Source organism: Sturnira hondurensis, unplaced genomic scaffold, assembly GCF_014824575.4.
Source record: "Sturnira hondurensis isolate 20B ecotype Veracruz unplaced genomic scaffold, ASM1482457v3 Scaffold0010128, whole genome shotgun sequence".
Lineage (NCBI taxonomy): Eukaryota > Metazoa > Chordata > Mammalia > Chiroptera > Phyllostomidae > Sturnira > Sturnira hondurensis.
Window position 1 is genome coordinate 34,609,595 of NW_028082759.1, and position 15,550 is coordinate 34,625,144.

Sequence of the window (15,550 nt, forward strand, 5' to 3'; positions counted from 1 at the left end):
CACAGAGCGATGGTGATGCTTATTGTATCTGGAGCTTATTGTATAGGCCAGGACGGTCCCTTTCCCATAGTGTCTCTGTTTATTATGCTAATTGACTCTCCCCGGGGCCGACAGGACGGTATCAACCCTGTGGAATACTCTAGGTTGGGGGAAGTAGTGAAAAGCAAACCTGTTTTGTGCCTTCATAAAACAAAAAAAATCAATGTGGGTTTTTTTTTTTTTTCCAAAGACAGGAGGATCAATACCACGGTTGTTTTTGTTCCCATCCAGTTATGTAAGCCCGGGGACTTGTTTCTCTGCCTTCAGGGTTTGTACAAAACACATTAAAGCTAAACAATAGGCGGGAGACACAGGGGCAACCCTGGAGCTGCATCTTGGATTGTGTCCTCCTAGGTTTGGGAATCTCCCGTTAGTTCCATCTCAAGTGCTGACTGTGTGTGTGTGTGTGTGTGTGTGTGTGTGTGTGTGTTTAGTTAGCTGGCACGCAACACACTTCCCCAGGGTTGTGTTTCCTTTTTCCTGAGATTTGGCGAAGGGTAAAGGGTCGGAGTCACATGGATACAAAGCATTTGATTAATGTCCAAGTCACCGCTGTGGCTGCCAGAGCCGCCTCCCCTCCAGCCCAGGCCGTGTGAGGCCGGAGCGGCGGGGCCAGGCGTGCAGGTCCCTGGCCTGAGCCCCATCTCCCGGGAGTTTCCTCCGCAGCGCCCCGCGCCTCCCACGCTGGAGTTCCAGCGAGCGCCCCGGCTTGTCCCCGCGCCCCAGCCGAAGCCTCTACCCGGCATGTAAAGTCGCGCGTCCCTCCTCGGACTTTGCGGAGCCATCAACTTTCCTTTCCCACCGCCTGGACCGGGACAGCGCGCAGCACTGCCGCCCGCCCGGGTCCCACCGCCACCATGAATGACGAGAGCCGCGCGGACGGCCGCGCCGAGAGCGCCAAGGACCTGGAGAAGCAGCTTCGCCTGCGCGTGTGCGTGCTCAGCGAGCTGCAGAAGACCGAGCGGGACTACGTGGGGACCCTGGAGTTCCTGGTGACGGTGAGCGTGCAGGGGCCACGCCGGGGGTGGCGGGGCGCGGGCGGCATTGTCTGCTAGGGGACGGACGGGTCCCAGTATCCCGGGCACCTGAATCCGGGCTCGGATGCCGCGTTCGCGGGTGCGTTCACCCCCGCGGGGAAAGTTTAATGCCTGGGGATGCACGCTGTTGGCAGGGCCTCGGAGAGCTGCTAGTTTGTAAAGTTTGCTGGAATGAGAGAAGGCGCCAGTTCAGGGAATCCCGGCAGTCCCCATCTTTACTTACTCCTCTTTACAACCCCCGCCCTGGCCTGCTCAGTTGCTCTGTGCATCACCCCCCACCCCCACCCCGCCCCGCCGCTACCCCCCCTTCTCTTTCTCCCCTGGGTATTTTGTGTTAGGATTTTGGTTTGCGGACTAAAATCAGTCTGCTACATTCAAATACATTTAGTTTTTTAATCTTTGATTCTTGTAGAGCCTGAGTTCATTATTCAGATTCCATGGCAGTGAAGTCCCTTTAGTTAGAATAATCTTTGAAGCAGGATTCTGACGGAGGGTAGGCACAGAAAGAGCAGCGGGGTTATGATCTCCAGCAGCTGTTTGATATTAAAGACACATGTAGTGGTTACCCCATCCTAGTCCTACTCACTCCTCCCCCACCCCTGGTTTAAATCAGTCCTCGCTCAGGTCCTGGGTCCCCTGTGACCACTGAGCCCAGGAGAGGCGCATAATAAAACTCATGTCAAACAACTTCAAGATTTCCTAGAACTGGCAGAAACTTTGTTTCAAAGTTTCAGCTTGGCCCAACTGGAAGTTGCCTTTGTGAAAGGTTCCTTCATTGTAGGACCAGGAGGGGCAAAACTGAGCGAAAGAAACTTCTGAGACATCACTCAAAAGTTGAGTTTTTCCTACTCACTGCTGCAAAGACAAAGAATTTGAGGATTGGCTGCCCTCCACCCAGATGCCCAGGAGAGTATCATTCAGACTCAGGAGCCCTGGCCTTTGCAGACTCCCCCGGAGCTTCTAACCTTCCTCTTCCACTACCCCGTTGGGAAACCCCTGGTCCAGAGGAAAATGTTTCGTGGGCCGAACTTCCTGCTCAGTTTTCTCAGAGGTGTAAGCTTATGGTTATGCTTATGGTTATGATAGAGGAAATTAACTACTTAGCTATGGCAAAAAGGAACGAACATTTTCTCAAGGGATTTAAGGTGCATAGGCTGGCTTCTTGTTAATCTCACAAGTTAAAATCAATCTACCTGAGCCCTAGGGACTACATTCTTTAGAAATATATGGGACTATACTGGTAACTGGTAATAAGTAGAATTGTACACTTTCATGCAACAATGTCAAAAAGGCATGTTTTCAAAGGAGATTTGACTTTTAATAACCTCTGATGTGACTTTTTGGAACCTTGGTGGTAATGAAGTCCTTTGACTTACAAAAATCTGAATCATGTTTTAAATTGCATTACTTACTCCTTTCTGAAGTTTATGAAAAAGATACTGTGCAGATTCCTAATTTAGAGATATAGCTAACCTAAACTACCTTGAAAACCAAGTTGACCTTATTTAAAATACTATTTTTCCCTTTAATGTTAACACCTGCTTATTAAAACTGCAAACTAATTGCTATATAGAGCTAAGTAAGAGGTTATGGGAGGCATAAAACAAATTGTATTTTCCTATTTACAGGTAGTTCATCTTATAATTTCATTCTTCTCATCTGATTTGGAAATTATGGACTTTTCATTTTCTTTTGTCCACTATTTGTGCGTATAAGTGGTCACACAAACACACATAAACACAAGCACACTGACTGGCCCGAAAGTCATCCTTAACACAAGTTTACCCTTAATTTTGTGTAGTTTTGTAACTATTCAAATCCTAAGATATACTTAATACACTATTAGATTTTCTTTTTTGAGTATTATTTATTGTAACATTTAATTTCCATGTGTTTTATTTGTTTACCTTCAGTTAATGCAGTCAATCTAGTTTCAATTTTAGCCTAAGCTAATACGTACCAAGAGCTTTAAAAACATTTAAGCCCTGTGGCCTGGTAATTCATGTTGTAGAAGTTCATCCTAATGGAATAATTAGAAATACAGACAAACAATAAAAGTAATTAAAAAAATTAGCTATAGTATGAAGTACTGTGGTAAATTTGTTGCAAAAATGTGATAGTGCATTCTTCAGTCAAATTTAAATATTTGTTATTTTAGTAATTTAGATTTCTGTTGTTACGTGGATGAGAGGTAACACCTATCTTTATTACAAAGAAACAGAAAACATAATTTTACCAAGAACATATTTTCACTTGTGGGCCCGTAAATAAGTCAACACAATGGTATTATTGCTCTTGAGTAAACGCTCGTATGGCCTGAGGTGATAACTTTTTTTACCAAGATCTTTTACTTCTGATTCCTTTCTCTTCTCTCTTCCAGACCTTCACCTCTGAAGGAGAGAGCGCCTTTCCCCACTTCAGACCTAGATAGTCTGTGACAATGGCCTTGTTCTCTCTATATAGACTCAGTATACATGCTCTCTCTCTCAAGTTGCCACCCAGGAACATGCTTCCTGATTGAACAGGGGACTGTCCTTTAAGTTTATTGCTGTCATTTAGAGTGGGTCTCTTTCCAAGGGTGCCATGCTTTCTCAGGGCTCCTCCTTTTTTGCTCCTCCCTGGCCCTTAGTTACCTGCTAGATTCCTACTGGGCCTTCAAGACTTAGTTCAAGTCCTGCAGAAACCTCTCATGAACCCTTCTCTTTCCACCGCGTCCCCCCCACCCCCCACCCAAGTTAGAGTGCTCACTGCTGTGTACCTACTCTGCCCTGTGTGTGGTTCCTTCTTCCTTAGCACCAAAGACAACCTAAGCATTTATTTGCTCACCTTTGTCTTATTCTACTAGGATGTAAGATTCTGGAAGGCTACTTTTTATTCATCTGTGTTTCCCCAGAATTTTGTGTGGTGTTTGAGACATTGTAGGTACTTAGTACATGTTGAATGAATGAATGAATGAATGAACAAATGAACAAGCAAACTGACCCGTCTTCTAAATTTCTACCCATTTTTAAGGACAATTTCTTAATCCTTAAATTTCTGATTTGTTTTTCTTACATTTGGTATGTATAGATAGTGAAGTAATTACTTAAGCTCATATATATATATATGTACTTCTGTAACAAAATATTTTAAATTAAACATTGTGTCTTCATTAAAACAGGAACATGATTTAAATCAGGCATTGAGGTATTAAAAACTTTGTAACGCAGTGTTATTTGAATTCACTGTATCCTAAATTTTTATTGGAGACTATGGATAGATTATATTATCTGGATTAATTATCTTAAGTGAAAAATAAAATGGTGGAGAGTGGCCGAATACATTATATATTCTCGTTTTGTTTGGGAAATGAAATTTCGTGTTTCATTAGAAATACTCTAATAAAACATTTCTTCTAAAGAAATGCTGTCATGGACCTTGTATTTCATGTCCTAAGTTTTGACAAAAATAGGCTGTAGCCAGCTTCCTGTCTGCATCCCGGTCACGGGGCTTGCGAAAGTCACGGTGGTTTCACACCCATCTGAGTGGATGCAAAAAGGGCAGATCAGGGCCAACCTCATGGGTCTCATTTCACAGCAGTCGCGTTGGGCTTGGTGCTCAGGAGGACCTTGTGCTAGGTTTAATGCTCTGCTGTGACCATCTTGAAATTGTTGCGAATTCTGTCTTTGAGCTCGTCTTTTGCAAGTGGAGTCCAGTGGGACAGTGGAGTGTGAGCAGAGTAGATACACAAATGAAAGAAAAAAACTTCATATTTCAGTACCTTTCATAACACTTTTTTCTCTGCTTTTTGAACAGAAGGCCTCCCAGTTTTATTTTGCGTTGGGCCTGGACAATTGCGCACGCATGTTTCGCTGTAGCAAGTGCTGGTGAGGCAGGATGACCCTGTTCATTCTTGTCTAGGCAGGGACACTTTTGAGGGTGAGAGTGCTGTTAATGATGACGATGAGAAATGGATGGTTCCTGGCAAATCAGCGCACTATGGGCACTTTAAGACCAAGTTATGTGTCTTGCCATAAACTAAAGATACCGAAACTTTTTATCGGCCCAGGTTTTGATGTCAGATATGCCACAATAACTTTGGACACATTCCTGAACTTTGCAAGCCCCATTTTCCTTATCTGGAAAGTGGAGGAGACAGTAAATATCTCCAGGTGGCTGGGAGGGCAGGACGACATATGCAGGGGGCTCAGCTCAGAATCTGGCTGGTGTGTGCTCGGTGAATAGTCACCGTAATTTCCTCTGATGCTGCAGGTGTCCTGCAGAGTCACAGGTGCTGCTCGTCCTCAGTGTATAACTTTTGTCTCTATTACATTCTCCTCTACCTGTGTGCTGTGTCTCAGAGCTTCTTCTTGGCTCCCTACCCTGTTTCTTTCTGTCAGGCCACTCCTTCCCATGCTATTCTGCAAGTGCTCAGTGGTCTTTAAGAGAGCGAGAACACTTTATATCTACGTAACAACTGTAGTTAAGTATGGTGCTTTACAACTTACCCTAAACAAGTGCATATTTATTACCTTATCTGATATATGTGTCTCTTAGCTCTTTCAAATGGTGCTCCCTAGAGTTCCAGGGTGCTGTGTTTTGGATACGGGGTCTTCACAAAGGGACCAGGGGAGCTGAACTGTGTGGGTTCAGGCTCTCTACCCTGGCTTCTCGCACAGCCCCACCTTGCCCTGATTTGAGTTTTTGTTAACGCTGAGAAAAACCACTTAACTAGATGGTAAACTCCAAGAGAACAGCGACAGTATGTTTACTTCCTATGTGTGCTTTTCTTGGCCTAAATGTAGTGCTTTGTAAATAGCAGGTGCTCAAAAAAACAAACAGGCAAATAAAGCAAAAGCAAACAAAACAGTTTGAATGAATCTGAAAACAACTTTCAGTCATGATCTAACTTTTCCAGGCACAGATTAATTGCTTCAACACATTATGTTAAGGCTTATGTTACTGCCCCCTCCCCCCCCACTGCAATTCATGTTGCAGGCCCAACCCTTTGTATACAAATAATCACAGTATTGTGTGGGAGGTGCAACTATAAAGGAATAAGCAAAGGGGCAGGGAGACATTAGGGTGCACCTTCAATCTGGGGTCAAGAGAACTTTTGGGGAACAGGTGGTAATAAAGCTGGTTCCTGAAGGCTGAGGAGGAATTTGCCAGAAAGGGAAAAGAATTACCTATTCCCACAATGTAGCATGCTCAGTGTGACCTTGGGATAGCATGCTGAAATATCCTTTGTTAAGGGAGATAAAAATTTCCATATGCTTTTTAGGTGTTCACAGGGGATGAGATAAGCTCAGTCTGGTTTGAGTAGGATTTCACTCTTTAAAATTCCAACTTCAACTAAAGATAATGGGAAATCAATTCTAAGCATATGCTTGCTCTTTTTTTTAAAAAAGATTTTATTTACTTATTTTTAGAGAGAGGGGAAGGGAAGGAGAAAGAGAGGGAGAGAAACATCAATGTGTAGTTACCTCTTGCACGCCCCCCACTGGGATCCTGGCCCACAACCCAGGCGTGTGCCCTGACTGGGAATTGAATTGGTGACACTTAGGTTCGCAGGCTGGTGTTCAATCCACTGAGCCACACCAGCCAGGGCTGCTTGCTCTTTTTAAAAATAAATGATAAAGAAGTTTAAGAATTTCAAGTGCTACCACATTTGGCACTGGGCAGGGGTCTCCCATGGGAAGAAGTTGCCAGGCCACAATTCCCTGAGTCTGTGTCTCAGAGTGTCACCTTCAGATTCCTTCCTCTCGTGTCCTGTTTCCTCCACCTCACTGGCCCTCAGCACATGCTGCCTCTTCAACAGTCCTCCCCCCCCCCCACACACACACACAGAGAAGACCTGTCCTCGTTCCTCTTAATCTGGGCCAGGTTCAACCTTCAAATGGTGCTGTTATTATTTACTAAAGGAGAGCATAGGCCAGGAATCCCAGAGACAACATGAAACAAGCACAGCTTAGCTTGTGTAATACAGATTTTTTTCTCTTACCATATTCATCTTGTGCGTTGGGTCTGCAGACTCTGCCCTATTTTTATCTTGAGCCCTTGGGCACCTTCTGTTTGATCCTCTGGCCAGGCACTGCTCCTGGGCTGACCTGCCTTGGTTCTTGGTTGTCTACTTGTAGCCTGAGGTGCACGCAGGGGGAGGGCATCAGGAGGCTGCGCTTAAGGTGTCTTGACTTTTGCAGTAAATATACCATGGACTAAATGGGATTCATTCATAATTCTGGTTTCTGAAGTAGTCGTCCTATGGTCAGAGGCTACTCCCTACACAGAGGGATGTGTCTTTAGTCTGTGGTTTCATGTGCATGAGCGTATCTTACTATGATTGATGATCTTCATGGAAAAATAGAACCTGTTGAGATGAGCTTTATTTCTTAGCAAGGTAAGTCTGTCAAAGGTTTTGAGGATCAAAGAATGGAGTCTGGTTACCCATTGGGAGTTTCTGCCATTGTGATGGCCCAGGTAAGAAATGTGAAATGTCTGGTTTAAGGTAGAAGCAGTGAAGAAGATGCCAGATCATACCACACTGAACCACACACAAAAGACCAAACACCCAGGAGGCATTTCTTGGGTAGAAACTCTAGGTTTCTTGTTCACTCAGAAGCGAAGGTAAGTAGAATGGAGAATACAGGGTGGAGTGTAGGTTTTTCGCTCCAAGATAGGATGGGTAGTGTCATTAATGAGAAATAAAATGCAAGAGACAGAACAGTATTGGGAGGAGGAGAAAAGTGAATTTGCCTTTGCACATTTACCCGCAAATTCTGATTTTGGAAGACAGGAAGATATAAAACTTAGGAAAGAATTTGGGCAAAAGTTAGAGAGCTAGAAATTAACTAGTCATCTGTGTTGAAGCTGTCGAGTGGATCCGGTGACCCAAGGGGAACAATTTGAGGAAGAAAGCCTACAAACCAAGGTCAGGGCATCGGAGAGCGGATGCTGAAAGGTTAGAGGGAGAGGAGGAGCCACCTGTAGCCAGGTGGCTTGGACTGAGCCGTCAGAGGTGAAAACAACCAACCAGGACGTAGTGATCTTTTGACAGCCAAGAAGGATTTAGTTCCCAAAAGAAAGCTTTCTTTCAAGTGTCAACTTTAGAGAAGTAGGTAGTGTAAAGATAGAAGGTTTGGTGATTAGGGCATCGTTGGGGTTTTGGCTTCAGCAGTGGCTGTGAGCAGAAGCCTGACCGAGAATAAGGTGAGACATGAGTGGAAGCTGAGCAGGTGAAGAAGGTAGAGAAACTATTCAAGGAGCTTGGTGGTAAATGCAAGGGAGAAATAGGTTAGTGTTGTAAAGGGATGGTTTTGTCCAAGATGTTTGAGGAAGGTGTGTATAGCCAAGGAGAAGGAAATAGTAAAAAGGGAACTAAGGAGCATGGCGGAAGTCAGGTGCATCTTCTGGCAAACCAGGGCCAGATTCACTGAGCCACCGTGCCGTGGAACATACCCACAGCAAAGTGTCATTGCAGAACTAAGACTGAGCAGGCTGTCTCTTCCATATTTGTAAAAGTTCTGCTTGCGGCTTCTCTGGTCTAGAGCTTGTGGAACTGCTGTATGTGAACTGTGTGTATGTGACTGGGATGGCCTGCGCACCTCCTTATGAACACTCGCCAGCACTCCACCTTCCCCACCAGGACAAGGGGGTGAAGGTAGAAAGCATCGATTTAGGTAATCTGATGATTTGGGTTAAAGACCTGGCATGACATATACAAACTGTGTGAACTGAGACAAATTCCATAGCCTCTTTATGCCTAGCTCCATATTTGGGAGACACATGAGGTACCTTACAGGGCTGGCCTGAAAGTTCTGATTAGCTCTTGTGGTAAGCTCCTGGTAGGTAGTCAGCATTTTCTTTCTTTCTCCCTTTCCCAAACTCTTGAGTTTATCTCTCTCTCCTCTGTCTCTTCTACCTCACAGACTGGGCCTGGAACTTGCTTAGTCCACCTAGCCTCCTCCTGACCCCTTCCTTTTCCAGCCTAGAAGCATACAGGAGAGTTTGACAAATAAATAAAGGTCCTGGGGAGGCCAGAGGGGCCTTCAGGAATGCAGGGAGGGTGGTCTTGGAGCTACAGAGGGATGCTTTCCTCTGGGAGCAGGAAAGGATGTAAAGCCAGAGGTCACATTAGGGGACAGGGAAGTTGGAGGTATCTACCTGGTGGCCTTTATTTCTCTGTGGAGTTGAACTCATGTTTTCCTTGTGTTCTGCTTTGGTTTTGTTTTGTTGTTGGTATTGGTTGAGAGTGAGGTGCCCTAAAATCTTAAAATTGGTAATAAAGATTTGGAACATACACTTTCAGGAAGAGTAAAGGGAATTGAACATAGACATCTGAGGTTTGTTGGGGGTCTGTACAGTATCTTTGTATAATTATTTCTTTAAAATGGGACTTTCTTAAGTGCAATGTAAATTTAAAAGTCAAAACAGAGAAGTAAGCTTTCCTGATGTATTACATTTATTATGACAAGGTTCAAACCTTGGAAATATTAATGTAGTAATTTTAAACCATGATACAAATTTTGTATAAGTTCACATTTAATGCACACACTAAGCATTGTGTATACTTTTTAAAAGAAACATTGATTTATCTGACAGTGTTGTGACTTCATTTTTCTCAGTGTTGGTCTTTTAACAGCATTCTATTGAGTGTTCTTTTGTACTTTTTCTGGTATCATATTTTAATTCTTAATAAAATTATATTTGTTCTGAGTACAATTTGTTTGACCTAAAAATAGTTCTTTTTGTTTACATTAATTCTTTGAAAATATGTATATTTGTTTTTCATAATAGCTGGATTTTTATTATTTTCAACTTATTAAAATTGTCTTACCCAAATTAAAATCAAGATTTCTTTGATGTATGACATTATAAAAATAGTAAAAAGTACAGGAAAGTCATTCTTAGTAAATTTTCTTTGCTTAAAAGTGTGGGTCACTTTTCCAATAGTATTAAGCATAATCAATCAAATACTGATATCTAGTACTTTTTTTTCTATTTTTTCCATTCCTATAAATTATTTCATTTGAAACAAATTTAATGATTGTAATTTTAAGAAAATTGATACATTAAGGCGAGATAATGATTTTTAACCACTTCTAGTTAGTGTAGATGATTTTAGATTTTGGTTCTTTGAATAAATTTGTTGCATTTTAGCCTTACTATATAGCTAAGTATAATGTACAAAAAAAGACCTGTTTTGTGGGAGAAAATCTAAGCCAAGGACATTGTGTTCCGTCGTTAATGCAAAATGTGTATTTTCCATTAGAAGGCAAGCCCTTCATCTGAGAAGGTTAAATGGTATAATACTTAAGAAATGACTGGAGCTGCTTAAATTTAGACTACTGATATAAAAATATGCCCTAGGTTTTTAACAAAAATATAGCTATAGAGAATATGAATGGGTAAACTTTTTTATTCACCCGAAAACTCTGTTCCTCCGAGACAGTTAAATAAGGGTTGATATCTATGTTCGGCTTTGCTCTGCCACTTTTGTTGCTTTAGTTACCTCTTTAGTTTGTCTTCTGGACAGTAGGAGAAACTTTATAGATGGTGACACATTTTTGGTGATTGCGCAAATAATGTTGATGTTTGTCTTTGATGCCTTGAAATGTCTCAACTTGGCCTTGCCCCCTTGGATTCTAGTTGTTTCTCATTTGCCCTGAAGAAAGAAGTCTCAGAATTCCAGAAATGACATCTCCCATTCCAAAGTTTTTCTTTCTCTCAATAGCTCTAGGAGAGGAGCTATAGAAAGGCATCATTTCACCTAAATGGTAGTCCCATACCCATGTATTCCAAGATTACTTTAATAAGTCATTACTTCCCCAGAGGTAAAACCGTGAAAGAGGACTTTCATTTTTGTGTTTGACTTTGTATAACTTTAATATACGTTAATATTTTATATAGAACTATTCTTAGTATCTATATATTTTACACTTGACAACATTTTTGAATATTCTAGCCACAGTTTTATCTCAAATTTTTATACCTTTTAATCATGAGACCTCTGGCAGAGACTTCTAACTGCCCCCGATAGCCAACATTCTTTCCTTCTGTAGTGATAGAAGTTTAGCTCTTTACATGATTATTCAGCTTCAGATCATGTTTCCTGGCCTCTGCTGCAGTCAGGTGTGGGACATGTGTAGGTTCTAGGCAGTGGGATGAGCATAAGTGGTATAAAGTGTGTTCTCATGACAAAGGAGCATGCACTCTCTCCCTTCTTCCTGGCTGGTGTGAGGTTGTGATGGCAGGTGATGGGCAGCCATTTGGGACCATGAACCGGAAGTCACATGTGGAGGATGACAGAGCAACAAAACAGGAGGAGTCTGTTTCCTTATTAAAGTAGTCTAACCTGTAACCCATCAGAAATGAGCCTGTATGATAAGTCAGTATTTATTTAACTCTGTCCTAAAATCATCTTTTTGAGATTTCACATTTTGCTTCCAAGTTGTCATTGATTTATGCAAATTATTAATGAATTGTCAAACTTTAATATATTTTTTCTACCTTTGTCTTGTCTAACTGCTTAGTCTTAATATTTCAAATTTTATTTTTAGTTTTTCTTTAATGAATCTTCTCTAGTTTACCAATGATTTCCCTGGATTACGCTCAGGCCATGCTCTCTCTCTCTCTCTCTTTTTTTTTTTTTTTTGCTATTGGTATACTTTGGTGGCTTTTTTAAGAGACAGGGCAACTTTTTTTTACCTGTACTTATATATTCTTTCTTTTAAAGGCCAGAATTTTTGTGTTTATTATGTATGTTTATAAGCATATTTGTTTGCTTTCATCGCAGCCAGATACCAGTAGTTTAAATGACACTGGTATATGAAAGCTGTATGTAATCAACACGACCTTTTTTGCATTCTTTCTTAGAGCTCTGGTTACTTAGTTTTTTTGGTACTGTTTCCCAACCGTGTTCCAGAAGAGTAAGCAGCTCAGCTCAGGGTATTCAGAGACTCTTGTTCCTTCTATCATTGGCTCCAAGATCCCCCAGGACCAATTAAGTCTGAGCCTGTAGGAGAGATAGCTAGGCACTAGTATCTTATGTAGTTTCCCCAGGCGGTTCCATTGTGCAAAGAAGGTTGGGGAACCTATATATTGGAGTGTTCTTGCTGGTATGGTTGAAGCTGGTGTGCCAGGGCCCTTTCCCCATTCCAGACCCAGGGGGAAGGAGGGTGTGAGGCAAATTCCGCACATCACTTTCACATTCATCCTCTTGGTCAGAACTTTGTAACTTGGCTGAATGAGCAGCAAAGGAGACTGGGAAGTGTGTTGTGAGTTGGGCAGCCATGTGTATAGCTTGGGGAGTTATACAGTAAAATATAGAATTGGAGAATTCATACTGAGGAGTTAAGTATGCTCCGGTCTCTGCCACATTTTGGGCCCCGGTGATACTTTAGGTTTGTGTCCTCAGAAAATCATTTATATGAAAATTCCAGAATTCCTTTACTATAAGAATCTATCATACTTAAAATATAATTTGAATCGTTTTTCTTTAAAATAACATATTCTTATTCACATAAAAATCTAATATTTATCTTTTTACGTATGTTTGTAAGAGCACCCTAAAGTTCCCCCCAGCCTCATTGGCTTTCACTACAGGAAGAATCTGGGGGGTGGATTTAGAAATTTTGTGTAATTTTTTGATCTTTCGGAAGTCTCTAAAATAGTATCCCAGGATAATAGTGAAATTATCAATTATGATGTGTTTGTATGTGTCAGGTGCTACACATTCATGTATAACTCACAACTACCTTCAAGTCATACCTCATGGTAACTCACACCTGGGAGCACGCTGATCAGTTCCTAAGTGGGAGGGTGCAGATTCTGAGTGGATTGCACAGCTATTCCAAAATTCAGCCGGTAATTTTTTGGCCTGGGTGTTTCTAGATTGTGGGACCAGTGTAATTAATCAGCACTAGGAAAACCAAGGCAGATGTTGGAATCCAGACACAGAACTTCACTCTGGAAGTACACAGAAGCTAGAAGTCAGGAAGGAACAGTAGTTCCTTCAGGCAGACTATCAAGAGCAAGAGAGCAACAGATGCTGATGGTCAACCAAGACGGGTCAGAGCCAGGCAAGTATTCAGGAGCCAAAGACCATCCAGAAGTCAGGAGCTTCCTGCTCAGAAATGATGACACACAATGCACCTTTTACAAACAGTCTTAGTTCTCCTGTTGGTTATCTGTTACTGTACATCATATTTGGGACTGTGTTTAGCTTAACTTAATTCTACAATTATTTTGGATCCTTTTGTACTTCTGTACTTAGTATTTCATAGATTTGAACTCTTATTTTTAGCTGTTAAATATAGCTCATATTTATCCTATACAGGCTTAAATCAGAAGATATTTGAGGCAAGGGTTAATTTTATACACGCACACACATACACATGCATGTTCTTTCTACTCTCCCAAATGTGTGTACTGCTCGCATTCAGTGGATAATGTGTAGATTGCATTGGTAGAAAGCAGTAATGTAATTTAAACACAAATGAAGTGACTCCATAATTGAAATGATTGTTATTCCTGGGATTCTGTTGGCAAGCCTGCTTCTTTTGATCACTTAGCTGAAACAGAGTTACTAGGATTCTGGTAATCATGGAATGAAGTCTGATGTATAAGCATGTTACTTAGACAGGGGTGTTCTCCTCAGTTCCTAGCAAGGTCAAGTAGCACAACTATATACATTTTTTGAGTCCAAAAGGACTCACGCTGCAGATAGATGAGTGTAGCTTTCAATTTAAATCTGAGAAGTTGATGTTTCCTTTTCAGAGAGGTAATGATTTTCAGATATTAACTGTGCCTTCTCAGTACGGTGAATTTTTGAGGGTAGCAAATAAATATACATTGGGATTTAAGGTATTTTTCAAGTTTATACTTAATGTTGACTTAATTATAGGAACAGGATAAATTAGATTGTAAGAAAAACTAAGAATTTAGTTGATACTTGAATGGATTCTTAATTTTAAACATACACATTTATAGAGTTGAAGATTTGGGTCAGATACAACTTTAATGGCATTATGAAAACTTAAGCCAGATAGTCAGCCAGGATATTTGAATAAATTTTCTAAGTAAAAGTCTGCTAACTAGATTTAAAGAGAAAAATATATAGTTTTTTATACTGTATTATATGTCTTCCCTACATATAATACAGTATGAAAAACTATACTGTATTTTTCCCTATGTTTTTTTTCTGACCTACCAAGATTCAACATTTTAACTCCTCTATGATATTCTAGAGTTTTCTTTAGTATTTAACATATGGTAAATAATATTTTTAGTAATTTTAAAATACAGAAATAAAAATTTTTGTAAAAAATTACTTACAGAATGGACTCAGAGTGATTTTTGATTCATTTCCAAAACCAACTTATTTAATTTGTGAAAAAACCTTATTTTCAGCACAGTATAATTTATGAGTCGGGTAATTTAAAATAATAACCTAGTATGCCGAGCACTACAGTTTATCTTTTCCAATAATTGTTTTAAAAAGCATATGGTACAGATACTTTGATTCTTAATATTCCAGAGCATATTTGTTGAGCACCTACTCTGTGCCAATCACTGTTTTAGCCTGAAAGAATATATATATATATATTTTTTACATTTATTTATTTATTTATTTATTTATATTTTTTATTTAATTCTTATTCAAGTACAGTTTTTTGTTTTATATTCCCTGCCCTGACACCCCCCAGTGCTCCCCACCTCCGTCCCATTTCCGCCCCCCACCTTAGTTATTGTCCATGTGTCCTTTCTACTTAAAGAATATATATATATAAATCCCTGCTTTCATGGAGTTCCCACTCTAAACCAGGAGATACAACACAAAAAAGTAAAATGTATGATATATTAGCTAAGTAAACAGCAAGAAGATGAATGAAGCAGAGGCGGAATAAAAATCTGTCTTTTGACGTTTTATGGGAGGAAAAGGCAGGAATTGACTTTTTTTCTGTCACACTTTGTTTCTGTAAGTCTCTAAAAATATTAGAAAATAACGTTTATTTTTTTTACCATTAACCTTAAGGTCGATATCCAAGAGGAAACAGATCTCTTGTTTAACTCTCCAGTATAATTCTAATTTATAAATGAAATTAAACCCAGATGTACATTGCTAATAAAGTTAATAGAACAGGTCAGCAAAAGCATTGGGACTAAGATTTAAGGCTTTCACTGATTAATTCTTCAGTGGGCATTTCTCAGTACATTGCCTTGAACATAATAGGCATATTTTTTTTGGCAGTGCAAACTGAAAATCCACTACCCCTTCTGTTACATGTTTATGCCATTGAGGAGCTTATTTTGTAGCGTGTTTGCCAGCTGGTTCCGGTCACAGCAGCTTTAGGTCTAGTGGGAAGTGCCGCCAAGGTTGTCACCGTCATCAGCAGGCACTGTTGCCCAGAAGCTTCTGTTGGAAATGAGGTGTCTGTCCTTCAGCCTCAGCGGATATAGGCACCCAACAGGGTGGGTGGTGATGAGGGGGTCGG

The 15,550-nt window shown here is 40.8% G+C and overlaps 1 protein-coding gene across 1 annotated transcript in view; it reads left to right on the forward strand.

Annotated features, from left to right (window-relative positions):
* The first annotated feature begins 354 nt into the window (after nt 1-354).
* PREX2 (phosphatidylinositol-3,4,5-trisphosphate dependent Rac exchange factor 2) overlaps nt 355-15,550 on the forward strand; it is a 226,933-nt gene continuing 211,737 nt past the window's right edge. The window contains exon 1 of the mRNA XM_037058677.1: nt 355-1,037. Within this exon, the coding sequence (XP_036914572.1) occupies nt 897-1,037 (141 nt within the window). The 5' untranslated portion in view covers nt 355-896. The remainder of the gene's footprint in view (nt 1,038-15,550) is intronic.